Source organism: Struthio camelus, chromosome 24 (assembly GCF_040807025.1).
Source record: "Struthio camelus isolate bStrCam1 chromosome 24, bStrCam1.hap1, whole genome shotgun sequence".
Taxonomy (NCBI): domain Eukaryota; kingdom Metazoa; phylum Chordata; class Aves; order Struthioniformes; family Struthionidae; genus Struthio; species Struthio camelus.
In genome coordinates, this window is record NC_090965.1 from 3,230,993 (window position 1) to 3,257,113 (window position 26,121).

A 26,121-nucleotide genomic window follows, 5' to 3' on the forward strand; every position below is an offset into this window, starting at 1 on the left:
GTTTTTTGGCAGGGCGTTATGGCCTGCCGTTTGCCTGGGCTGATCCTACTCATGGCTGCGTGGCCCAGCGCCTGGAGCCAAGTGTGGCAGAGAGCAGCAAGCTGCCTGTGGAGTGAGATGCGATGCAGACGGCTCTTGGGCCCAAATTTGTCTGGATGCCTTGGGACGAGCCTTCCTGGAAGGAGACAGTTTGCAGGATATGGCCCCGTGCTGCAGCACAAGCTGCCTGCATGGCCCTGGCTGGGGCAGAGCTTGAGGCTGAGAACGGCAGAAGTCGGCGCGGGGGGTAACGCAGAGATCTCGGGCCTGGGGATGCGGTGCAGATCAGGGGATGTTGCCCTGAGATTGCCGCCTCCTTCCCAGGAGAGCTGGGAAATCCGCACTCGGTTCAGCAGCCCCCGCACTGCAGCGAGGGGCTCCTTCGCCTGCTGTTTGTCCCCGGTGTTTGGTGCATGGCCTGATGCCTTCACAGGAGGGTTCAAGGCTCTGAGGGAAGGCAAAGGGTTTAAAGCAGGCGGTAGCGCAGCAAACAGCAGCTCCACGTGGCTCCCATCACAGAGACACTCTGATGGACAGGGTCTGCTGCTCAGTGCAGCCGATAACGTGGAAAGGAGCCGGGTTCTTGCTGTGGCCACAGGATCTGGCAGCAGAGGAAGGGGTGATGCACCACCAGTTGCAAGGTAATACACTGTGGGGTGCAGGGGTGATGCATTGGGGGGCTGGGGGCAAGGCACCGTGGGGTGTGGGGGTAATTTATTGGGGAGGATCTGGAGCAATAGACTGCAGAGTGCAGGATAACGCATCTTGGGGTGCAGGGTGATGCATGAGGGTGTCTGTGCATAATGCACTACAAGGCATAGGACAACGCACGGCCGGATGCTGAGCTGCTGCGTTAGGGGATGCAGGGGCAATGCACCGCAGGGGCAGGAGTCCCCTGAGCCAACCTCCACAGCTTTGGAGGAACTTGGTGTCAGGTATTAGAGAGGGCCTGAGTGTGCCTGGTGGGATCCTGGAGGCCATATTGTCACCTGCGTGGGTCCTATCCCTTAGCAAGTGTCTCAAAAACAGCTGGTTTTCCTGTGCCACATCTGGAGACTCCTGCAGAGCTTCCTGCCCTCTCCCAGCACACCCCTGTTTCCAGCCTGTACTTACTAGTCTTTCCTTAACCCATCTTTGGTCTTGGGCCAAGGACCAGTATGGCTGGTTATTTATAACCATATTTATTTATTTATACCTTTTAAGATATTTATATCTTTCTTGGCACAGAGAGATGGTAGGGGGGCAGCGGGTGGCTAGCTCCAAATTGTCGCCTTTTTTGCAAAATATGCGGTTTTGTAAAATAAGCACACACCATCAAGAAACTGGAGGAACAACAGCAAATTCTCTTGCGTGACAAGGACGGTGGGGCCATCTAGAGCATCTGAAAAGATGTTTCCCTCACGAGGGGGATTGCATGGATCAACACAGCAGGAATAATTAGGTGTGGAGCTTCCTTCTCGCTTTGAGCCTTGCCATCTCATTCCAAACTTGGGGACAATCCCCAAAACTTTTGCAGCATAGAAATCCCACCTGCCCTGCAGCTTGAGCCTTGATGCTGCTGACAATTTCTATAGCAAGCGAGCAGTATTACCCCAAATCCAGCAGTAATCCTCTCCCAAGACAAAATGCCTGGAGGCTCGACTCCAAGCTGGCTGGGAGCTGAGGCCAGCAAAGCGCCGTGGCAGCTGCGTTCGAGGGGCTGAGGTTGCACATCAAGTTGCTGAGGCCCCAGTGCTCCCTCCGTGTCCTGGCATGAGCCACTGTCCAGCCCCCGGAGCCAGTGTTCAGAGGGATGGAGGCAAAAGCCTGAGGTTTGCTTTCCCCTGGACTGTTGCTGAGCTGAGGCACTTGGAGAGCATGGAGCATGGTCAGAGCCGAAGGGCCAAAATGACTGCGTTACCAAAACTCCCCTGAGTGCACTGGATTAGGTCCTGCAGGAAACTTGTTGGTAATTAAATCCTCATAGGACCTTGGGGCCCTGCATCTCCAGGTTCTTTGCTGGATGGGACTTTGTCCCTCTGGAGCGATGGCAGGTGGAGGTGGTTGACCACTGCATCGATCTAGCAAAAAACCACGGGATCATCTTTGCAGGAGAGAAACTCCAGCTTGACTGGGTGCCACTCAGCCCCGTGCAGCTTTGGCACGGGGGCTGCGGGCACCCACGGGTGGTATATGGGTCCTCTCACCTCTAACGAAACCACAGTGTCCCTGGTCCCTCGGGGCATCCACCTTCTGCAGGGCCCAAAGAAAGCCAGGGTGACAAAGCTCTGGGATGGAGGGAGCAGGAAGTGCTTTAACCCAGGTGACTGGAAGCTTTTGGGAGCTGGATGGTGGAGGTAGGTGCCGGTGTAGGGCAGGGAGCCCTATGGGACCAAGGCATGGGTCTGGGCGCGCTGGCCGAGAGCAGCACCGGGTGCTAAGCGGAGATGGAGAAAACAGGGCAGGTCTGTGGCTACCTGAGGAGGGTGGGAAGGCGCTTGGGACTTTGTCTCTGCACGCAGGTCCCTTCTCCAACTGCTGCTGCCGCAACTTTCAAGGCGGGGGTGGGGGAAAGGATTTCCAAAAGAGAGGAAAAAAAAAAAAAAAGAAAAAAAAACCCTATCAGCACTGCATTGCAGTGTCTGTGAGAGCGTCTGCCGCCCACAGACGGCTTGAGCCCTGCACAGCCCTGCTGGAGTCACCCAGGATGATCCTGAAGCACCCCGAGGTGGCCTTTCCCTGGCGTGGAGGAAAGGGTGGCTCAGACGAAGCTAAGGGGGATTGCAGAGCAGGAGAGGGCAGGTGGGAGCAGATGCTTCTTGGCGGTGGCAGATGACAAAGCAGGGGATTTCCCTTCTTCCGTGGTGGCAGGAGGCCGTAGGTGCTGGCCGATTCAATGGGTGTCCCAGTGTCCCAGGCTCCTGGCTGCCTCCCGCTGCAGAGCTGCTTCCAAATGGGGTTGGGTGATGAGGATGGTCTTAAATCCCTGGAGGAACCTGCTCCTCTGGGTGGAAGGCGCTGCTTTGTCCCTGGTGACAAAGCAGCTGGGCTTTCCCAGCGCATCCGAGCTGTGCCTGGTGAGGGGATGTGCCCAAGGTCGCCTCGGTGGTGGAGCCAGGACTGCTGAACTGCTAACAGGGTCATGACCTGCTAATTGGCTCCTCTGTTATCCCCGCTCACGTGGAGGCAATGCGATATGCAGCCTTCGGGCCGAGAGCAAGCCAGCCTGGGGGACATCAGCTCCCAGTTTGTGGCAATTTTGGGGCCTGAGATTGGCTTTCCTTCCTTGGGTGAGCAAAAGCCAACTTCTACCCAAGGTCCAAAGGCTTGGACTGAGGTTAAAAGTCCTGGCTTTTCCTCAAGCTCCTCCCTCGTAACCTCCAAAAATAGATCTGAGAGGACTCCAGTGCCCTGAACCCTTTTTCCTGGAAACCTTCCCCAAACCAGCCCATTCCCACTGGGGTTCAAGAAGAAATAAGGCATGGCCATGATGGCACAGAGGCTCCTTATTCTCCTGCTGCCTCCAGCTTCACCCGTGATCTCACTTGAGCTCCTCAAGCTTCAGTGGGGCTGTCCAGGTTTATCCAGTCCAAAATGGGCCAACTGAGAAATTTCAGGAATGTTTACTTTTGGAATCAGGCAGGGTGGGAGGTGCCATGTAGGGCCGTTGGCTTTGCTGGCGCACGGGGAGGCGCCCACGCCAGCAGCGGTCCTGCAGCACTTTGTCCAAGGGTTTGCTTGAATGTCCAAAAAAACCTTCTCAAGATGATGTGACGATGCGTTTTTTAAGCTCTAAAAATGGGGAGAAGCAGTTGAGATGGTCTGAAGGTTTCTTTGGAGATTTTTTGTGTATAATATCTTACTTTCTGGCTTCAGGAATTTGGTATTTAGAAGAAGAAATTGGTGATATGAAGTTTTCTTGCCACCAAAAATGCTCAAAACGGACATCCCCAGGTGCCCCAGGAGAAACCTTTCACGTGTCCTCAACTGAGATTGGTACTCGCAAAAATTGCCACTGTCTCCTCTCCTGCCCCATGTGCTGCCCCTCCTACCCCACACAGTATCACCAAGCGGTTCGGCTCCCACCTACCTCCCAGCAACCTGTTTCATCTCCTAATTTCAATGGATTTTTCGAGGCAAAGACCCATTTTCAGCACAAGCTCCTGGCTTGGGCTGTAAATCGACTGAGGTGAAAACGTTTGACTGTTTGGGGGCTCAGGCACCCTCCGCCTGCACTGACACCCTACAGCCAGCCCTGCCCTCCAGGAGCACCCATGGCCCCAAGCTGAAATGCAATTTGTGCATCTCCATGCTGGTGCGAGGCCCCCTGCTGATACTTTGCTTGCAACCAAAAACCCCTGGGCACTTGCTGCGACATCAAGGCCTCGTTAACCCACCATAGCTAATCGAAAGCACCTTTGCCCGCAGCCTGCGGGCAGCACCACTGCTATTTTTGGCCCATCCCTGGATTTAATTAAAAATGAGTGCTGCTTTTTTGGCACTGAGGCGGGTGTTTGGGATGGGGCACAGCCAGAGGGGAGGGCAGTCAGACCCATCAGGGGTCTGTCTCATGCAGCGCCTGCACTCGAGCTCCCTCCTGTGCCTCAGTTTCCCCCTGTTTGGTCGTTGGTGTTGCGAGCCGGGTGCTTGGAGTCGGGCCAGCCTGAAGTGACCGCTGAGATTTGTGGTCTTGCCTTGGAGCCATGGCAAAACCCAACCTGCCTGGAAGCAGAACGGGCTGCTGGGGCACACAACCGCAAAATATTAGTCCTTGGGAGCAATTAGTTAAGTTAATTAGCTCAGCCTTTTAAAGACTAGCTAAAGCAGCGAGGCCTGAAGGCTATCGCGGGCAGTAAATTACTTGCAGCAATGTCATCCCGACTCCCTGGTAAACTCCAGGCCCCAAATGGCAGCTCGTTTCCTTAAATAAATAATAATTAGAAACGCAAGAAGGGCTGAGCTGTTTTGATTAAAATCCTCCCTCTCACCTCTGCTGGTCCTGGGTTGTGCTGGGGAGCTGTTGCCTGGGATCACTGCTCACCCCTTCCACCACCGCGAGGATCCAAGGGTAAAAATCGGGCTAAAGATGCTTTGGAGGACTTGGATCGGTGGGTTGTTTTTGGTTTTTTTTTGCACCATGCAGCTCTGAGCTCTTACTCCAAATCCCTGTGTACCGCATCGCCGGCTCGGGGTTCCCGTGCCCCGCGGGGCCGCCCGCTGCAGAAATGGAATAGCGTCGTCATCGGTTTGCTTTGCCAGCAGGGAAATAAATGCCATTTTTTGTGTTTTCTAATTAGCAAATTAAGCGTTGCATGGCCTTGCGCCGCCCGGGCTGGCGGGGGGCAGCCGGCAGGGCTGGCAGCGATGCTAGCGGAGCATGATGGAGCGACGGTGGGACACGGAAGGAGGTGGGTTTCCCACGCAGGAAATGCTGCGGTGCAGCACTGGCAGGCACAGGGCATGGGCTTTGGCACCCCTGGGTGCCATGCTGCCAGCAGCGGTGTGACGAGCACCCGGCACCTTCGGGAGCGCCTGGGTGTGCCTGATGTCTGGTGCGTTTAAGCAGCCGGAGGTCAGAGCAAGAGCAGCGATGAGAAGGTGATGTTAGACCTGTTCGGGCTCGAAATAAAATGCACGTTTCTAATTAGGAAAGGAACTAAGGATGGAGCAACTGGAGTCTCTGAGCCCGGGCCAGGCAGCACAGCCACCGCCAGCAGCACACACACCCCTGTTGGAGGATGCTCACCTGCAGGCACACACACAGCAATACTCCGGTGTTCACACTTGTGTGCATTAAATGCAAACATGGCCACTATTAATACACAGATGCTCAACACATAGTACGTGTTGTGCCCTTCTAGGAATATGCACTCCAATGAGCACCCGCACAGACACATGTGCCCAGCCAAACACTGTGCACAGGCAGCTGGGCACATGTTTATTGTGGTGCAGGCATGTACACGCTTGCACACTGACATGCACAACACGTGCCCACATGCAAACTCATGCACAAGCTGATGTGAGTACACGTGCACACGTATGCCCGAGCACTTGCAGAGCCACTCGCAGGCTGCGCACATTTGCAAGCACATGCACAAGCACTTGGACACTGACACATCCCTGAGCACATGCGCGCGCACACACACGCACACGTTAACACATGCACACCTCCGTGTACATGCATACATACAGGCCCAGCCGTGTGCCAAACTGCTGGTGCTCAGCACCCCCATGCCCCTCGATGTGCTCAAATGTGGCCCCTGCCCGTGCAGCCGGCCCCATCCATGGGTGACATTGGTTGGGGGGAAGCGTGGCCCTTGCACCAGGCTGACGTGGGCACTGGGGCTGGCTGGCGGCCCGGGCAGCAGCTGCAGGGTTTTCCCTGCCGGACCAGCCCGCTGCGTGTGCAGCAGGATGTGAGAGGCATTACAATTGCCGGGGAGCGCCGGAGCGGAGGCGTGCGGGGTTCCTCGCGCTGCAGATGCGCTGCATCGGGGCTGCACGGCGGTTGGCACCAAGTCCGGCAGCGGCCAGGCGGGCTGGCTGGCACCTGTGTGGTAAGGGCAGCCCGAGCACCCATGGGCTTGCTGGGGGGTGCTAGAGGCAAGTGCTCAGCTGGGTGCAGGCGGGTCAGGTGGGTACCCCTGGTGCAAGGGAGAGTGCTGGAGGGGGCGTACAGGTGGGTCAGATGGGTGGCCAAGGAGAAAGGGAGGGTGCTGTAGGGGACATACAAGCAGGTCAGGTGGGTGACCAAGGTGCAAGGGAGGGTGCTGGAGGGGACATGCAGGCAGGTCAGGTGGGTGCCTCTGGTGCAAGGGAGAGTGCTGGAGGGGATGTGCAGGTGGGTCAGGTGGGTGGCCAAGGTGCAAGGGAGGGTGCTGGAGGGGACATGCAGGTGGGTCAGGTGGGTGGCCAAGGAGCTGTGCAAAGGAGGGTGGTGTAGGGGACATGCAGGCAGGTCAGGTGGGTGCCGCGGTGCAAGGGAGGATGCTGGAGAGGATGTGCAGGTGGGTGGCCAAGGTGCAAGGGAGGGTACTGTAGGGGACATACAAGCAGGTCAGGTGGGTGGCCAAGGTGCAAGGAAGGGTGCTGGAGGGGATGTGCAGGTGGGTGCCCCTGGTGCAAGGGAGGGTGCTGGAGGGGACATGCAGGTGGGTCAGATGGGTGGCCAAGGAGCTGGGCGCTGCCCACTCTGCCAGGAAAGTTTGGACACAGATTGGGATGTCGAGCCCTGATGCCAGAGACCAGGATGGCTTTGATGGGCTGACATAGGGCTCCCTCTGGGATGATGCTGGTCCAGATAGACACTGCCCTGTGTGTACTGCAGACCCCACTTGTGCTGCTGACCTGGGACAGAACCCCAGCTCTGGACCTCGGGCTGTTCTTGGGCAGATAGGCTGGCTGCTCATGGCCTTGCCCAGAAAGCCCTTTCATGCTGGAACCAGGAGATGTTGGAGAGCAGAGCCCTTCCAAAGGCAGAACGATGCCCAAGACTCCAGCTTGGGACCCATCACTGCTGGGCCACCGAGACCCACTGGAGCCAAACATTGGTTTGGGGCCATGATGGAAGAATGTGCCTGCCCAGCCCCGCTCAGCTCAGCACAACCTTTGTCCTGACACAGCTCTTCTTTGCTGGGAGAAGGCTGTGCAGGCTCCCTGGGGACGACTTGCACTGGCCAACAGGTTGGGGTTGAGAGATGCAGACTGCCACAGCATGTTTACAGGTCTCCCTGCAGAGAAAATAAAGCTCTTTTGGGGTCAAGCTGGTGTCTCTTAGCTGTATTGTGCGTTTGCTGTGCATAGAGCTGGCAAAGCAGTCTGTGCAAAGTCAGCAAAAAGGATGCAGCCTTTTCTGTCCCCGTCCGCCAGAGACTGCACGAGTCAAGGTCAAAATCAGAACTGGCGGTGAGCCGGCTGGCTCCTTCTCTCCATTTCCCAGTGCTCCCTCGGTCCACATCTGCTTTTTTTCTGGCTAGACCCATCTCGTCCTGCCTACTGCCTCAGACCTCAGTTGAAAGAAGCTCCTCAAGCTCCCTGGCCAGGCTCAAAACTCCTCATTGCCATTGTTGCAGAGACAACGTCTCTCTGCACTAAAAAAGATGTTCAGGGGAGAAGGACATCTTGTGCGGCGAGGCCAGGGCTCGGTGACCCACACCATGTTGTGCTGCTGAATTTATTAGTTTCCATGGCCATTTGTCACAGGGCCACAGCCTCATCTGTGTTCTCCTGACCATGATAGCTTGGTGCCCAGCTGCCAGCTCAGCTCCTTAGTGAGGCTGCCTGCCAAAGATGGCCTCTCGCTCTTTCCCTACTTTGACTACATCCAAGCCCATGGTGCAAGAGGCTTTCCTGGTCCATGCCATAGTGGCAAGGTGCTGAAGACAAGGCCTGACCATGTGCACTGGATTTGAACAGGAGTTAGTAGACTACTTTTCCCAGCAAGTCATGCAATTTTGGTAGCTCCCTCAGTGATGGCTAATGCCTCTACTTGTAGAAGGATGTTTCTCCCAGCCTTGGGCCGTGCGGGGCCACTAGCCTGCAGGGCTCTGAGACCGTTTGCTGCGCTGGGATGCTCATGGTGCATTCCCATGTCCTGGCCAGGGCCCAGATGGACATCCTAGTTTGGCAAGAAAGCAGACGTCAACTTGATGCTGTGTCTTTGCAGGATCTTCCAGAGCTTCTCCAGATCTTGCTGGTGCTCCTTGTGTCCCTCCCAGGCCATCTTCCATCACTGCCTTGCTGCCCTCCAGGGCTGCATAGGTCTTCCCTAGACCTGGCACAGGTCCTCGTGTCACCTGGCTGAATGCTTAGGTGGGTTTTGGTCCCTGTCAAGGGATTTTGGTCACCTCCTCAGTACCTCGTTTTGGAAGCCCCATGATCCTGCTAGCTCTGGGCAGCTGCGTAGCCGTATGTGGCTTGCTTTGGCAACCTTCTTACCACCTTTGAGAGTAAGTTCATGAGGGTAAACCCCTCCTAGGGGGTCCTAGGCCCCCCCCCACCCAAGGAAACATAGGCTGTGGGGATAGGCCAGCCACAGTGAGCAATGTGAGCTGCTTCGCTTTCACAAGGTCACCAGCCTCCTCCCTGTGCCGAGCACCTTCCCCCTGGTTTGGCATCGGAAGCTGCTGCGGTTTTCATTTTTTGCTATACAGCAGCTCCTTTACCTGGGTCCAGTAGCCGTTCAGCCCTGCCAAGCCTTCTTCTTATTAAAAACCCGCTTGATGTCTGCAGAGATCTTTCAAAACATTATTAAAACAAATCGAAGGCAATTTCATAGTCTGCCCTCTCTCTCCAAGGGGCTGTCTGCAGACAATGTCACTGCAGCTCCTCGATGTGTTTAAAAAGCTCCAGCGTGTCCTTCACCACTCTGGTGCCAGCGAAGTCCTTAAAGCTGGAAAAGGTTGGCTAGGCAGAAGGCCATTTATTTCACCTATATTAGCATTTGCACAAAAATACAGGTCAGGTCATTAAGGCAGCATTGTAAAAACCTTCCTCTTCTTCATTAAACTGGAAATTGTCCAGATTGCTAAACGCAGCTATTTTCTTTGCTCGCCTGACTGCATGTTTTCTCTGGCAGCTTTGCTTTCTTTTGGCAAGCCACAGAGATGCGAAGGGAAGGCAATCATGATCCTCCTCCTGCAGCAAGAGTACCCCTGTAGAAATCCTCCAGTTGCCCCAGGGGTAAAAACCTTGAGTGGGAATACTGGGGGGGGGGGGCAGCCAAGCTTCCAGCAAAACTGCGATGAATCCAGGGCTGTGATTGCACAGCACCCCAAAGGCTGCTAACCTTTAAGGGATGACTTTATAAAATGAAAAGTGATGGCTGTAGCAGGGCTGTGCAGGGCTGCTGTGATGCTGAAGTGGGGATGGCGTCCCGTTCCCGTCAGCTTGATCTGTAAACTGTTTGGAGTGGCGGCCAGTGGTGTCATGGTGCGTGGAGAGAAGGTGGGAGCTGTCCTTGCTTGACTGCGTCTGTATTAAATGCCCCAAAGCCCAAATTTGGGAATGTGCTTGGTGCAAGTGGATGCAGATTGCTCTGCCCCCTCCCACTTTGTTCCCAGTGGGCCGGTTGCAAGTAGGGGAGGCCGAATTGCTCAGCTGCTCCCAGTGCTGCCCAATGGGGCCTGGCCGTGGGGCTGTTGAGCTGCTGAGAGCTGCTGGCAGCAAAGGTGACTCCCAATAAACGTGAGCAAAAAATGAAAGGACAGGTGTTCTCGGCTGCCTGGAAAACTTTGCAAAGCCCTCTTAGTCCTTTGCATTAAAAAAACCCTCAGCAGCTCGCAGAAGACAATAGGCCTGATTTATGCTTCAGACTGTTCCCTGACTTCCAAGGAGCTTGGAGGCGCTGTTGGCTGCTGCCGTATCGCTACCCCTCGCATTCCCAGAGATGCTGATCTCCTCAATCTGCTCCAAAGCTCTCAGCACAGCGACTCCAGTGAGGAGCTGCTGTGAGCTTGCAGGGTAATTGCTCGACTATGGGGCTCTCTTCAGCAGGCGGTTTTTAATCCTGCCACCAGACATGCAGGCGAAGGAGTGGAGCAGCGACTTTTGGCACCCAGAGGAGTTGGCCATGAGCCACTTGGGCTTTGCGCAGCACTGATCCCCTGCAGCTTTGCAAAGCTCCCATTTTCCTGGGACTCCAGGATGAAAGCTGGTGCATGCCAGCTCGTTGCACTGTGGCTGGGTATCCGGCAGAGGGGCAGAGAGTGAGTTTGCACCTTCCAGCCCAGCTGGGGAAACTCTTGCAGTAGATCCTGCAAAGGACCTCAAGCAAGTCCCCCAGCCAATGGCAGAGCAGGTTGTGGGTGCCCAGGGCATGGCTGGCAACAAGGGTGGGAATCTAGTTTAAAAATGGGATGGCTGTGTGAGGAGTACCCCTTGATGCTTGCTCTAGAGCCCAGGGGGCCGAGTGGACTCAGCGGGCAGCTTGGGCTCACCGTAGGGGGGACAGGGCAAGGATTCAGCTCTTGATTTGCCCTGCAGGTCCCTGGGTGCTCCTCTGCTGGGCGCCTGCTGGGTGCCTGCCAGCGATCCCAACTGCATGGACGGTGCTGACTGGCTGCTGGGGTGAGGAGGAGGAATGGTGGGGCAGAGGGTTGTGCAGGGAGGAAGGCTGCCCTGGGCGAAGCGCTGGCTTCTTGGAGTGGTTTCTATGCCTCTGCGACATTTCTGGCTGAGGGAGTGGCTCCTTTGCTGGGAGCCACTGAGCTTTGTGCTGCCCTCTGTGATGCTCAAACCTTGCACCCTGCCACCAAGGCTGGCTCACTCTGTCCAACCATGATGCCCTAGCCTTGCACCCAACCCCAAGGGTCACCAGCTCTCTCCACACCTCCAGGTTATACCTATGCCCACAAAGAGCTGAGGAGCCCAAGCAGAGTTTGAAAACGTTTCCACTGATCATGATTAACCTTCAGAGAAGCCACGCAGCAACGGCAGTAGCTGCAAGGCACTTTTAGATCATTTATTAAGCTGATCCTCCCAGCTCAGCTCTGCTCTATCTGTGGCTGAGTTACAAGAGGTGCCAACAGCTGGTGATGCCTCTTACGGCATTTCCTGCTGCTCTGGGCTGTATGAAAGTGGTTGCGTCCATGGTTCAGGGGTGGGATAGGCACATGGTGCATGCAGAGCCCCCTAGACACCCGACAGGTTTAGGATGTTCGAGCCAGACCAGGTCAAAGTGCACTGACCTCCCCAACTGTCTACTTGGAGATGGGGAGGAGGTTGTGACCATGGTCCATGATGGTCCTAGTGGTGGCAGGAGGCTCTGGAGGCTAAATGGAGGCTACCAGGCAAAGGCTGAGGCCCAGGATCTCTGTGGCCACATTGTGAAATACCACATCCCATCCATGAGGCTGGAAAGTCAGGCCGGGCTCTGGAGTCCCCTTGTGTGGATGAGACAGTGACATGGAGAAGAGGGATTTAGGCTGGTCACAAAGTCAGAAAAGTCCTCCAGTCCCTGCCCTCCCCTCCAGTGAGCAGAGGGAGCAGCGCTGGGGGCGGTAAACGCAACCTGGCCCTGCGCCTTCTCGGGTGGGAGAGCAGAAAGGCTGCAAAGGTCATGCAGCATCATTGCTGCTCCAGCTCAGCCTGCAGGAGCATGAAACCCTCCTCCTCTGTGCCGCCACGAGGTATCCTGGCTGGAAAACTTGGTCTTGCATATATCGGAGCTTGTGGCTGTGGTGAAGGCCATGAAGGAATGACTGTGAGTGAAATCAGTGCTGTTCAACATAAAAATCCCCTCCTATACTACATGATCTAATGCTGAGTTTGCTGCAATGTCCTCTATGGTATGGTGCTGCTCTCGGTGTGCACAGCCTCCACAGTGAAGGCAGGCACTGCGCCAGCCTCCAGGAAGCAGGGCTGCGCTGCAGAGGCTCCAGCATCCTCCTTCCCTGCATATTGGGATAAACCCAGTCTGAGCTGGCCCCTTCCTGAAGACACCTTCAGTTTTTTCAGTATTTTCATCAGCCAACTCCAGTGAGGGTTTCATCCTCATTTGCTTCATTCTTGCTTGTTTCTGAATCTTTCATGTTTCGAAGCAAGCCAAATGTGCTCTCAGCACCCGTGTTTCAAGCTGGAGATTGCCACCAGTGGGCTGGCGTGCAGGAGCCAGGGCATGTTGCAGTGGGCAGGCGAAAGGGGAGGTTTTGCCATTGCTAGTGACTTTTCCCACCCTGAAGGATTTGGAGACATTTCAAGACCATCTGGGGGACTTGGGTACCATTTGTCTTTTGGGCTTTTCCCCGTCACGCCCATGAGCCTTGCTGGGTTGGCTGTCCAGGGCCAGCACAGCTGCAGCGGCTTGTGCATTGGCCACTGGCTCCTGCTGGCTTTTGCTGTCCACTGGTGCCAGCCTTACAAATCTCACTGTGGTTATTTTCCTGTCTTTAGGTCATTTCCAGCAGCCCCTGCAAGACTTCCTCAGCTGGACGGCACTTGGAGGCTGGGTAAGTTGTACCAGCGTGCAGGGCTTTCTGGGACCACTTGTGTCCATGGCCCAAGAGGCCATAACATCCGCTCTGGACGGATGTGCCTGCAAGTCCCTGAGCATGCCGGCATCATGGCACAATGGTCACATATCTGCCTTGTCCCTGGTGAGGATGGCACCGAGCCAGACTTTGGTCTGCAAATCCAGCTCCTGCACAGGCTGGTTTTGTCCCAGTCCACGGCCATGAAGCCCAGCAGTAATTACCTTGTGGGGCCCAGCAGCACCCAGCCATGGGAATTTTCCTGGGGAACCGCACTGAGCCAGGGCTCATCCATCTTCCTCCTATCAAGCCTCTGCCATGGCCAGCTCAGCTCCCACCACTCGTGGGCTGACAGCTGCCCAAAGGCGTGATGAATGTGCTTGCTGCCTGCGGTTTATCCCCTTGCTGTAAAAGTTAACATGCCCATCCAACGCAATGAATTATCACGGCTGGCAAGCCGCTTAGTCCCTCTGGAAGGCACCAAATCCTGAGCAAACAGCAGCCCTTTGGCCACTGCCGATGTGGATTAAAGCTGGTCCCCCAGTGCCGTCCTCCCTCCAGGGCTGGCATGTTGCAGGGGGGTCTGGCAGCGGCGGGGATTGAGCACTCAGCCAGGTACTGAACCAGTCTGGGCCTCGCTGATCTGCTTTCTGCTTGGGCGGCAGAGCTGCTTCAGTGGCGGGATCATTTTGGTCGTGTCTGTGCCTGGCCTCATGGGCTTGGGGAGAGCATCACTCTGCGGACATCAAACCCTCAGTAAGCCAGGGGAAGGGACGCAAGGTGTGTGCCTATGTATGTGCATATGCTTGTCTGCATGCGTGTGTGTGTGTGTGTGTGTGTGTGTGTGTGTGTGTGTGTATATGCACACAGGTGAGTGTGCACACATGTGCATGTGCACACACTCAGGCTTGTGATTGAACGGGAAACGCATGAGGTTTAAAGAGCCTCCTGGAAGTTGCTGAGATGTCGGTGTCCTGGCTGATCTCGTCCAGCCGTCTGCATGCCCCGGGTAACGGGGGCACCGCTAGAAATAGCCCGGAGAACTTTGAAGTGGGGCACAGCTGCTCCCTATGCTGTGCCAAGAGGGAAACTGAGGCACAAATGGAGAAGGGGTTTTGCCCAGGGAAAGCAGGGAGTTGGGTCTGATCCCGTGGCTCCTGTATGAAGTTTGTCTCCTGCAGTCCCATGCCGGGCAAATGGTGTCAATGGCAAGGTGGAAAGGCAGGCTCTCGTAGTGCCGATTGCTGCTTGTGGCAATGCACAATCTGCCAGGCGCAACCAGGGACATTAGCAAGCAGCAGTGCTACACGAGGCAGTTTTAAGGCCAAGCCAAAGCAAGAGACGACCATTCAGCCTGCAGATTTGATGCAGGCAACAGCAGGTCTTGGATTTCATCCTGCTGTGCCTTCAGCTGGCTCCTCACTGCTGCTGCTGCTGCTGATGCATCCCCCTGCCCATTGCATCTGATCTCAGAGGAAGCCTCTGATATGTGGGTTTTCATAGCATGGACAAGCTGGCTGCCCTGCAGCATCTCAGCAAAGAGCATTTTATCTAAAACTTGGGTGATGGGGGTGTTGAGCCTTGACTGCACTTCTCAAATTCTTCCTGCACCCAACCCAGCTGTCAGCAATGCCATTTTCCAGAGCATTCTCGGTCTCTTTGCATCCCAGACAAACTGTGGATTCATACTCTCAAGTGATCAAAATTCATGTCTCCAATCCCCTAAAATGCGAGGTCAAACAAAACCTTGTCTTTTGGGATTCTCCTTTTTGTCTTCCACCTTTCATGGAGCTCTTCCGGTGTCCGAAACACTAAGAGCTCATTAAAATAAGGGAGAAAAAAGTAACTGAAGCGTCCTACAATCATTTGACTCCAGGGTCTGGAAGTTGGAGTGCCAGTCCTAAATTTTGAAATTTCAGGATAAGATGGTGCTGTTGCCTCACCTCGCTGCTTGCCTGGCACCCGTGCACCTCGCCTTGCAGCTGATCTGTTGTTCCATCTGGCCAGGGCCAGGTTTGCTCCTACAGGCGCTGCGTATTCGGCGCCAGCCTCGCGGGGTGAGAGCGGGGGCTCTGCTTTCCACCCTGGCTTGCAGACATCACTCAGATGGTACAAATATTTGCGAAAAACATAAGTGCTTGGGGACAGCTCAAATTTGAGAGAAAGTGTCTGCATACCCTCCGTTTTCTGCCAGGTTGATGGACACCAGTAGCACTTTCCACCCAATCATCACCTCTGCTGTCACAATTTGCTCATAAATTTGCAATAATTAGTGCATTTTTCCTACTGAGTCCTGGTTGTCCTTGACAGAGGAAATAAATGGGCAGAGATGCTCAGCACAGGGCGATCCCAGGCCATTCCCAGGCCTCCTGATGCTACAGTAGAAAAGACACTGAGAATCACACCTTGTATTTTTTTAAGAGAGTTTGTGATATGCACGGGTGCAGATTAAGTGTTGGAAACATATGCTGAGTGTAATGCAGTGTTTCAAAATCCAGGAGGCACAAAATAATAATAAAAATAACAGACCAAAAAATACCCCAAGCTCTTAAACTTGGTAAGTATTATTTACTACCATTCTTTGCTTCTTCATGCTATTGCCCCTTGCTCATCTGGGACAGCTCCCCTCAGAGCTGGCTCTGAAATAACTTGGTCCTAAAGGAGATAACTCCAGTTTTTACTTCCAGTTAGAGATGCTCCCCTGTTCTCCCATGCACGATCCCGTTCCCCTGTGTTTTTGGGCATCATCTTCTCACTTGCACAGATGCTGCTTTGGTGTTTCATGGAGCAAATCCAGACGTGCTTCGCTTTGAAGGACCCAGAGGCTCACCAAGTGCTGAGAGTTGGGTTGAGACTGGATGAGTCACTCCACGAGCCAGCAACAGGGATTTTCATCTCAATGCAGGGTCCCACAGAGTTGCCCAGCACAGTGTGTGGGAGCATGGTGGAGACAAAATCCTCTGGCTGATGTGCCGTTTTACTTCGTCTCCTTCCCACTCTGACTCCTGAGGTGTCAAGGGTTGCCCAGAAAAGGCCCAGGAGGAGCTCAGCCGGACTTTCCACGTTTTCGCATCCCATTTCTGATGAGCAAAATCCATCTCCCCAGCAGCACTGGCACCTGCTTGTGCCTGCCAAGCTGGAGACCCGCGGGCCTCTGCTGCCCGGAGGTTGCTGCTGCTGCATGTTGTCCTTTTTTCCTGTACATTGCTCCTGCAGCGTTAGGAAACACCTCACATGATGGGTGCATGTCTCTTTTCCTTGCTTTTTATTTTAATTTACTGTGCATAGGTTGGGGCACTGTGGGGCGAGTGCAACACCACACCAGAAACAAATCGTCCCCGGGGGGAACAAGCCTCAGAAATTTCATTTCAATAGTCGTGGTGCCTGCTGGCTCATCTGAGCTTCACGACGCAAAGCTCCCTCCTCCTCCCAATAATTGATGCTTTCATGCCATTTTGCTACATTGCCCGGGGGGCCCACGTTGCTGCATTTCCAGCCCGTGGAAGGCAGCACCCACTGGCCTCTGAGCCACCAACACTGCTACCGTCCGTGGCATTGCTCACATTTTGGCGGAGCTGGAAAGCGGGGGTCAAAAGGCAGCCTGCAACCCCAGAGCGGCTGTGGAGAGCTGAACATCTTTACAGGAAGGTGGCCCAGGCTATTTTGTAACTAGTAGCACACCAGTGCTCAGATGATCCAAAGGAAGGGCTGCACGGCCCCATTTTATTACCTCCATGACACAGTTTTCTGTGATTTTCATAATAGATGGGCAGAAGCGCATTCCTCAGCAGTGCAGGCAGAAAAATAATAATAAGGGTGGCGGAAAATGCAGTGTGTCCCTGCCTTTCTACTTGAAAGCCAGTTTCTGGAAGATAATGAGGGCTGGACTTGTGCTTTCCCCTTTCAAAGGCAGCAAGGATAGTCCCGGACTGAGAGAGGAATTGCATTTCCACCAGAAACACTGCTGCTAGAAGCGCTTAAGGTCGAAAGGGAGCTTATTTTTCCAGGTAGCTCTCCGTGCAGCTGCGACAGCCCTTGGTGCAGTGCATTGCAGGGTGCCGGGATGCTGCCTTGGGCTCTGCAGGGAGGATGCATGGCACAGCGGAGCTGCCGCCTGGGGCTGGTGGGGGATCGGAGGGGACGGTCTGTCCCTGGGCCTGGCAGAGGGGACTGGCTCCACCCTGGGGTGGCAAAGGCTGCTGCAAGGCTGGTTTTTAAGTCAAGCAGCCCTGGAAATCTCAGCTGTGCCTTTGTTTTTTATAGCTTTTTCTAAAAGGTGGCAAAGCGTGTGTTTGCTGTTAATAGCCATGACCTTGGAGATGGCTGAGACAGAAATGGAAGTCACGTAATTAGCCTGTTTCAGCATTTAAAGGACTGCAGGTTTGACAGAGCCGACATGTGCAGCTCCCCCACCGCGGCACTCCTCTCCTGGCCTGCGTGTCGAGCAGAAACAACCCGAAATAGCAAAGGCAGCAAAGCAGGTGAATGATTTCCAGGTGTGGAGCTGTGCGCTGTGTAATTTGGTGCACGACTCGTGCGAGGCGGCTGGAGGCAGCGTGTAGATGCTGTTTTGGGAAAGGAAAGCCTCCAGGTTTGGACGGTGTGCACTGAAGCTGTTGATCTTCTGGGTCTCTCTCTCTGGTCGACTTGTTGAGGCAAGAATGCTCATTTTCAGCTCCAATTTTTCACAGGACTTTCCTAAATCCTGTGCAGGCTATGCTGGCCGTAACCCACCATCGTTTGGCCGCTAAGAGATGAGAGCAGCATAGCATGGCTTGCTCTCATAAACCTGAGCTGGTGGCTCACGGTTCAGAAGTGCCGGTGAAGGTTATCATCCGCCTTTCTTTGAGTTATTTACTGCATTATTAACATAATTATCCACCTGCAGTATTTCCATTGCTGTAACATCTGCAGGGGATGGGGGATGCAGGGGATGGAGGGCAGAGGAGGAGCCGTGGGGGCAGCAATGTTGGATTTCTCAGAGAGGGAGGAAAGGGGCTTCCTCCCTTGCTGGAGAGGTCCCTCACCCCTAGCAAGCCCAGCTCCTTCCTAAGTTATTAGCATTCCCAGGTGGCTCTTTGCTTCCCCTACTGGATATCTAAAAGCCCTTTCATTCTCCTTAACCCCACTGGCACCATTAATTCACTTGGCCTGCTGCCGGCTCTTATCTTTCCTTTGCAAGCACATAACTGACTCCACTCTGCCTCTTTTCGGCGCCCTACATTTGGAGCAAAGGCTCCTTTTTCACCAGCTGATCTTTGAAGAGTCTCTTTGGGACTTGCCCTGGTCACTGAGGATCCCCGAGGACCCCTGTCTCGAATCCTCCCTTCCTCCACCCTCTGGGAGTGCTGCTGTCCCAGGGCCAGATCCTGCCAGCTGCCCCGCCATGAGCACTCTGGTTCTGATGGGTGCTCCCACGTCTGCATGTGTGGCCGCTCGCTGCCCACACGTGCGTGGCACGTGTCTTGTTATGAGCACGGCAGATCTCTGCCAATGGTGCCATAGCTGGGATGCATGGCGGGGGCTCAGCCTGGTCCCTGGTGCTTTGGGTCTGGATCTGGGCCATGCAGGCACTTTGAGCACGGTTTGCTTGCAGGAGCGATTGCCACATCCACAGGGCTGTGGGGTGGATGGCCCATGCTTATGGGGTGCTTCAGACCTTGCAGGTATGGGGCAGGGGTCATGCGGGATGGATGAATGCAGGAGGTGCTGCTACATCCCTCAAGGGTCATCTCCAAAATTGCTGAGAGCTTATCCCTGTGCCAAATCGGTGAGCAATCACCCTACAGATGTACCTGCACGTGCCTTCTCCAAATACTGGAGCACGAATGCCTGTCAAAGAGCAGGACTGGCAAAGGGAGCTTGGCTCTGCTGCACTCAGGAGGTGAAAAGGAGCCTGGTGCCATGCGAGGACACAGCACCCAGCTGGCAATGAGCCAGCAGGCTCTGCCATCCCGCGGAGGCTGCTGGAAAATGGTTAATGAACAGGCAAATGAGATGTCTCACTTTCACATGGCTCCACAGAGGCTCCAGCTCTGGCGCTTTTTGTGTTGTAACCTAATAAGGGATAGGATCCAACCCTGTGACAGGCCGTGGTGTTACACAACTGAGTCTCTGCATGGGGACCAGAGGTGACATGTCCCCTTGCAGTCCTAACTGGAGAGGGCTGGCAGACCTGCAGCAGAGCGATGCATGTGCTGGCTCAATCCCACTGGTTCCTGTGTGCCTGGCTGAGGGGCAGCCCCAGGCCCTTGCCTGCTCCCTCGCAGCCTGCCCAGAGCTGTGTTTGCCTCTCCCCGTGACGAGGTGCGCAACCCCAGGCAGGACTATGGGTCCAAGGTTGGGGCTTGGAGCTGGGGGGACGATGACACACACCAGGGGACAGGGATGGCTTCTTTCCCTGCCACATCCTGGGATGTCCCAGAGCCAGGAGCAAGTTGGGAGGCTCCCACACTGGTGCATTGTGCTACATGCCAGGTCGGGGTGCCAGGCCTTGCTGAAAGTGGGGGGCTGGCCGCTACCTTGCTCTATTGTGTCTGCAGGTGCAGATCTGGACTGGATCCAGCTCATGCACTTTGCAGCCTCCCATTTGCATTTGCAGTGCATCCACACGACCTTCTCCGTGCTGGGATCAGGCTGGAAGAGTGCCAGCAACAGGCAGGTCCCCTTCGGCTGGCCAGGTTGTATTCAGTGTCGTGCATCCAGGGATGGCTTCACCCCAGCTGAGCTCACTGTCCAAGCTGGAAGGGTTATGGCACATGGCAGTGGTCTATCTCACCCCACTTGATATGCTGCCACTGCTGGGCATGGGCTCACTGATGCTCGGTGTTCTGGCACCACTCATCCTTCCCTGGGATGAAAACGCCCCTTCCCTCATCTCACGTGGCCTCTGCAGGCAAACCTTCCCCTTAACAGCATCTCTAATGTCCCTAGGAGGCTCCAAGCTCACATCAATGCTGATATATTCCCAGGTGTTGCTCCCAGAGGCTTCGGACTTGTCACCTTGCTGCCCTGGGCTCCTCTGAGAGGGAGTCTGGCTGGGGAGGTGGGGGCCTGATGGTGCAGCAGGTGTTTGGAGACCTGTCTCTCTGGCTCCTTGGCTGCTGTTTCAACCAGGAGAGCTCAAGGAAGGAGCCGTGATTGTGCTCCGTGCTCACACAGCACAGCTTGAGGGAGGCTGGGGCAGTGCCGCTAGAAAGAAGAGGCAGAAAGGTCCAGAAAACCTGGGTATCATCTGGGCTTCCCGGAGCCATGGAGTTTACCCAGGAGTCCTGACTCGTGTCCTTCCTCACTCTAACAGTTGGACTCCACAACCCTCAGACAGAAGATCAAGCATCTAATTGTCGCCCTTGCTGTAAATACAGATGTTGTCCTTGGGGCGGATGGATCAGGGACCTAGCCTGGGCATGAGGAGGAGTGGCAGCAGCAGGGGCCTAGTGGGGCGCTTCACAAGGTGCAGGGCAGGACAGATGTGTTGCAGGGTGACCACCAAGGTGATGTTGTGTTTCAGGGAGTCCCTGACCCACCATGACATTCAAACAAGCATCCATGATGGCTCCAGAGGCCGTGGCCACCACGATGCCCATGGCGACAATGGAGAATACCACTGAGGCCGCTGGCCCAGGCGAGAGCAAAGAGGATATGTTCGCCAAGCTGAGGGAGAAGTTCATGAATGAGCTGAACAAGATTCCCTGTGAGTAGCTGGCTCCTTTTCTAGGAGCAGCAGGTGGGACAAGGCAGTGGGGTGCCTCTCGTGGGGAGGGAGCTGTGAGGCTGACCGCAGCACTGGGTTTTGTCCACAGTGCCCTCTTGGGCCCTCATTGCCATCGCTGTGGTAGCTGGGCTGCTTATCCTTACCTGTTGCTTCTGCATCTGCAAGAAGTGCTGCTGCAAGAAGAAGAAGAACAAGAAGGAGAAGGGCAAAGGCATGAAGAACGCAATGAATATGAAGGACATGAAATCAGGGAATCAGGTAATGCCCTTCTTGACTACTCGACTGCATATCACACTGGTGGTTTTAGAACCATCCTTCCAGTTGAATTATAAGCCACATCATTAAATCATTTACTGTTCAGGCAGCAGAGCAGGGTAGGGCCCCCAGGGTCTCCAGGATGGAGCAATGCAAGTGTTTTAGCTAAGACAGCAGCACCAAGAGGTGCAGCTTGACTTAAGGAAAGAGCCCAACTGTCCCTGCAAAAGGAGTTGCTTGCAGATGTAGTGTGGCCCTCCTACATCATGGTGCACGAAGCACTCCTTCAGTGCCTTTGGCTGCCAGGGTTGTAGCTTTCCTAGCAAGCATTTCTTTCTATCCAAATGCAGGTAGCTCCCTGTCTGCATGTGGAGTGGGATGCTGGGTGGGGGGGGGGCAAGAGACAACTTGGACCGAAGGGTGAAGATGGCTCTGGAAGCAGCCCAGCTTTCTTTGGTGTGCTGCCAGTGAGCAGTGGCTGCTCCCAGCACCACAGGGATGAAGGCCAGAAGGGAACATGGTCGGCCTTTGCCCCATCTCTCGTAACGTGAGGTGACAGTGCCAGCCCTCCCTTCTCTTCCCCCAGCTAGCAGGAAAGTATGGGTCATTTCAGCAACCTGCCCATTAACTGTGATCGCCTCCTGGTTTGAGGCTCCTGCTGCTGCTATGCTCTCGCCTCTTTCAATTCCCAATGGCCCAGCATGGGACCGGATTCTGACTGGACTGGACTGGCCAACTGCTTCATCTGAATCAGCAATAGTTAATTTAATGCCTTTGTGTCTCCCCCACCTTGGGACTCGGAGTAATTCTTGCATTTCACGAAGCTGAGCCAAGCACTGCTTTTAAGAGAGAGAGGAGGACCACCAGGCCAAATATCCCACTCTGTTTTGGCATCCCAAAAAAGCTAACACTCAAAAGGCATGTGCTGCTCTGCAGAGCAGAGCTGGGACTGTTTCCTTGTCACAGAGAAGCGAGGAGCAGCAGCTGGAAGGAGGCTTTGGTGCCATCAGGTTTGGGGCAATCCTGGCTATTTCAATTCATCAGCTTAGTGCAGGGCCATTTGAAGAGTACAGAGGTTTTTGGGAGACTGTACCTGCTGATTAGAGCCACAGAGGATGATGTGGGCACCATAGGCATCCAGGTGGGCCAGAGAGGTAAGTGTTGAGTAGAGACACTGTGAAGAGTCTTCCTCCACCAGACTTGCCCATCCGCACCCCTCCACAGCAGCAGGGGATACAGGGGTGCTTCCCGAAAGGAGGAAGAGATGCTGTTTCCTGTCTTACCCTGATCTCTTCTGGGGCTCAACAGGCCCATACGAAACAGGTAGCAGAAGCCAAAAGCCCAATTCCTGACCTTGACATGCATCACTGTGTCCCATGGCAGACAGCCCGCTACCACCCCTGGTGCTAGCTGCTGTCGATGTTGTCTGTAATGTCGTTCTCTTCCCTTGTGCTCTCGTTGCCCACCCTCTGTGTTGTTCTGTTTTCTCTCTGTCCTGGGATGCTGTTCACGGTAGGTGCCATGCTGAACCTCACTTCTCTATTGGCTCCTTTCAGGGTGGGATTGGGGACCCACTGCCTACCTCTGAAGGCATGTCAAAGCACTAAGGAGCTGAGCAGCTCCCACTGGTGGCCCACAGCTTGGAAAGGCTGCCAGCCCTAAATGCATCCTGGCGTCTGGTCTGCGAGTGTAAAGAGGAAAATTTGCTGAAGTGGGCTCCTTTGCTTGTCTGCTTTTTGACAGTTTGTTGGCATATGGCTGCTCCATGCTACCATCCTGACTGTGCTGCTTATCAGCCTGGTGGAGAGAGATGGCCTTCTCTCAGATATAGGAGAATTAGGTTGCAGCTGTACTATTAAGTTAACAATGCCTGGAAATGGCCCTGCTAAGCTATTAGCACAGGCTGTAGCTCTCTCCCAAGCACAGGTTGGGTTGGGGGGGGGGGGGCTAACGTGTCCCTGCAACCATTTGCAATAGGTTGTTTGCATGCAGCTGCCCCATGCAAGCAGCAAACCTCCCTGGCTGGAGCTGACCCCAAACTCCTGGCACCCTGAGGCATCCCTGTGGCCTCATGCTTTACAGCATCTGTCTGGCTGTGGGCAGAACCAGTGCCACCTCGGGCTGCTACATTGGTGCTTTATTTCCTGGGGGGGTCTCCTTTTCCCTCATGAGGAGGACCCAGGGCCTCTCCTTGCTGTGGCTGCTGAGATGCCAATAGGGCCAGGCAGGCTGGAGGTACCCATGTATCTCCCTCCCTCTCTCTGGCATGGGTGTTGGGATGGGGATGCTGGGCTGTGACCCTCCAGGTGAGGGGCAGCCATTCTGTAGCTACTGGCTGAGCTGGGCACTGCTGCTGCCGTTGTAGGATCAACAGGATGATGATGATGCAGAAATGGGCCTGACAGAAGGGGAAGGTGAGGAGGAGGAGAAGGAGCCGGAGAACCTAGGCAAGCTGCAGTTCTCACTGGACTACGATTTCCAGGCAAACCAGGTGATGAAGGGGCTGGGGCTTGCTTAAGGAAATGCAGGAGTGGGGTTTGCCTGACGGGGGGAAGATTTGGAAAGGCGAAATCTCCCTGTCCCATCTCGGTGCTGCCTCATGGGATGCCCTGCCCTGTTATGCCGGAGGCGAGTATCCAGGACCTGACATGGGGTCAAGGACTTCAGCGCATAGCTGGGCTGTCTCACTGAAAACTCCCCTCTTCCTTCCCAGCTGACAGTGGGGATCCTCCAAGCCGCTGAACTGCCAGCTCTGGACATGGGTGGCACCTCAGACCCGTACGTCAAGGTGTTCCTACTTCCTGACAAGAAGAAGAAATATGAGACCAAAGTGCAAAAGAAGACGCTCAACCCTGCCTTCAATGAGACCTTCACCTTCAAGGTGAGCCCCTTTGTTTCCCACAACATGGGACTGTGTCTCCCACTCCATTCTCCCCTTGTTTGTTGGCCCTTCCTGTTAAGAGTGGGTGCTCCCTGGCCTGGGCTCCTCTGAGCCCATTGCCACCCTGGTGGCCCTTTTCGTGCAGGTCCCCTACCAGGAGCTGGGCGGGAAGACACTGGTGATGGCCATCTATGACTTCGATCGCTTCTCCAAGCATGACATCATTGGTGAAGTGAAAGTGCCCATGAACACAGTGGACCTGGGCCAGCCCATTGAGGAGTGGCGGGACCTGCAGAGTGGTGAGAAGGAGGAGGTGAGAGTTGAGCCAGTGTTAGGCCCTCAGCCAGCTCACACCCTTGCCCTGCAGAGCTGAGCTGTGGGGTGGCCCTGGCCACTGGGTGAACCCTGCTTTCTGGGCCATTCCACAGTTCTCAGGATTGCACTAGCTGCAGGGTCCCACCTGAATGCCAGGGTATTTCAGTGCCAAGCCCTGGGCAGGATCCGGCCCTGTTGGTCCTTTGTGCAGAAGCCTTTCTTTAAGAAAAATGAAGAGTATCAATGTCTAGGTGCTGTGCTGGGACTGGCCTGTCCCAGAAACGAGTAATCAAACCCTTGTGCCGGGACATGGGGTGCCAGCTCATGCCTGCTCATTCGTGCAGGCTTGAAGATTAAGCCAGGTTTGGGAGGAACTGCATGCAGGACTGTATCCTGGCTCTGCAGTATTATGCTGGCAAGGCTTTGATATCCTCTTCCTGCTCTGCTTGGCAGCCAGAGAAGCTAGGAGATATCTGCATCTCCCTCCGGTATGTGCCCACTGCTGGGAAACTCACTGTATGCATCCTGGAGGCCAAGAACCTGAAGAAGATGGACGTTGGGGGTCTCTCAGGTGGGTGCAGGCTCAGGGTCATCCTGCTCTTGGGAACATGAGCCCTCCTGCCCCGCCATGGTGTCTGTCTTGCAGGGCTCGGGGTAGCTATCTCCAGAGCCTGAGGTCTCCTGTGTTGGAGGCAGCTGAAGGTCTGGTTGTGGGTAAGGGGTGAGGAGAGAGGAGGTGGTGGGATGAGCCTCCTGTCCTTCAGAAGGACATATTGAGTGAGGTGTGCTGGCAGGTTTGGGGCCAGGATGCGGCATGATCTGGGTGGTGAAAAATGCTCTTCTGCCATCTCCTTGCCTTGGGGATGCGGACTTCAGTCGGTGGCACATTCTATGCTAGAAGAGACTTCTCAAATCCATTCCAGGCTGAGCTCTCTGCCCAGGAGTCCTCATCTCTTTCCAGACCTGGCTTAACCACAAGAACAGTAGTATTTGCATGACCAGAAAGGTTGAGCTTTATTGCTAGGGGTCCTGCTCCGGAAATGTGAGGCAGGTGAAAAGTAGCATGTAGGCCAACACCCATCAGTCTCACTCCACCATCTCCAGCTCTCCTACAAGGAGACCCACAGTACATGGGATGCAGAAAAGCCCCATTCCTTTGCCAGTTGCTCCTATAGATCCTCTCCAGCCCAAATATTTTGGCATTGGCCTCCAGCCACCAGCCTCAGACCACCTTTTTCTGCCAGACAGCAGTGCCCAGGAGGTGCCCAGAGTCAAGCAAAGAGAAGGGCCTTGCTTACACCACTATTGTGAGAACTGGCCAGGACTCCTTCCCTCACGGTGCAGCTTTTCCTGGGCTGGGACCTGTCCCAGGGCATCCCATGGGCATCCCTGGCTGACACATCTTCCTGCTCCCCTAGATCCCTATGTGAAGATCCACCTGCTGCAGAATGGCAAGAGGTTGAAGAAGAAGAAGACCACAGTCAAGAAGAAGACCTTGAACCCCTACTTCAACGAGTCCTTCAGCTTCGAGATCCCCTTCGAGCAGATACAGGTTCATATGATGACTTTCTTGGGGAGGATGGGGGTTAGGGAGACCCTACCTGGTCCTGTGGCTGCCCTGGGCACCTCTTGCTGTGGGAGCTTCCTGAGGCTGGACAGGGGGTCTGGCCACTTCTTGGCATCTGGGTGCCCTGTGGAGATCCTGGTCTGGCTGCTCATGAAATAAGGCCTGTCTCAACCTGAACTGGGGCAGATGCTGAGGGTGGCTGGGGCAGAGGTGGGAGGCTGGGCAGCACCCATGGGAAAGGCAACCGCAAACCCAGGCCCCAGCTCATGGCAGGAGCAGGGCTTTCCTCTGCTGCTGGTCCCATAGTGCCCGCCTCAGTGCTGAGCAGCAGGCGTAGCAGGGACCTAAGGTGGTCCTGGGGGTATTTTGGACATTTGGTAAGTGCCCAAGCTTCCCTGGACAG

General features: G+C 55.0%; 1 protein-coding gene across 4 annotated transcripts in view; it reads left to right on the forward strand.

The window, feature by feature from the left end:
• Positions 1 to 26,121, forward strand: part of SYT2 (synaptotagmin 2) — a 47,043-nt gene that overhangs the window by 15,080 nt on the left and 5,842 nt on the right. The window contains exons 2-10 of one of the 4 annotated variants that reach the window (XM_068918455.1): positions 12,910 to 12,965; positions 19,529 to 19,666; positions 20,497 to 20,679; positions 20,789 to 20,958; positions 23,321 to 23,446; positions 23,669 to 23,836; positions 23,982 to 24,149; positions 24,605 to 24,722; positions 25,570 to 25,703. In XM_068918455.1, the coding sequence (XP_068774556.1) occupies positions 20,514 to 20,679; positions 20,789 to 20,958; positions 23,321 to 23,446; positions 23,669 to 23,836; positions 23,982 to 24,149; positions 24,605 to 24,722; positions 25,570 to 25,703 (1,050 nt within the window). In that variant the 5' untranslated portion in view covers positions 12,910 to 12,965; positions 19,529 to 19,666; positions 20,497 to 20,513. The remainder of the gene's footprint in view (positions 1 to 12,909; positions 12,966 to 19,528; positions 19,667 to 20,496; positions 20,680 to 20,788; positions 20,959 to 23,320; positions 23,447 to 23,668; positions 23,837 to 23,981; positions 24,150 to 24,604; positions 24,723 to 25,569; positions 25,704 to 26,121) is intronic. The other 3 variants (XM_068918456.1, XM_068918454.1, XM_068918457.1) reach the window with 3 other exon arrangements.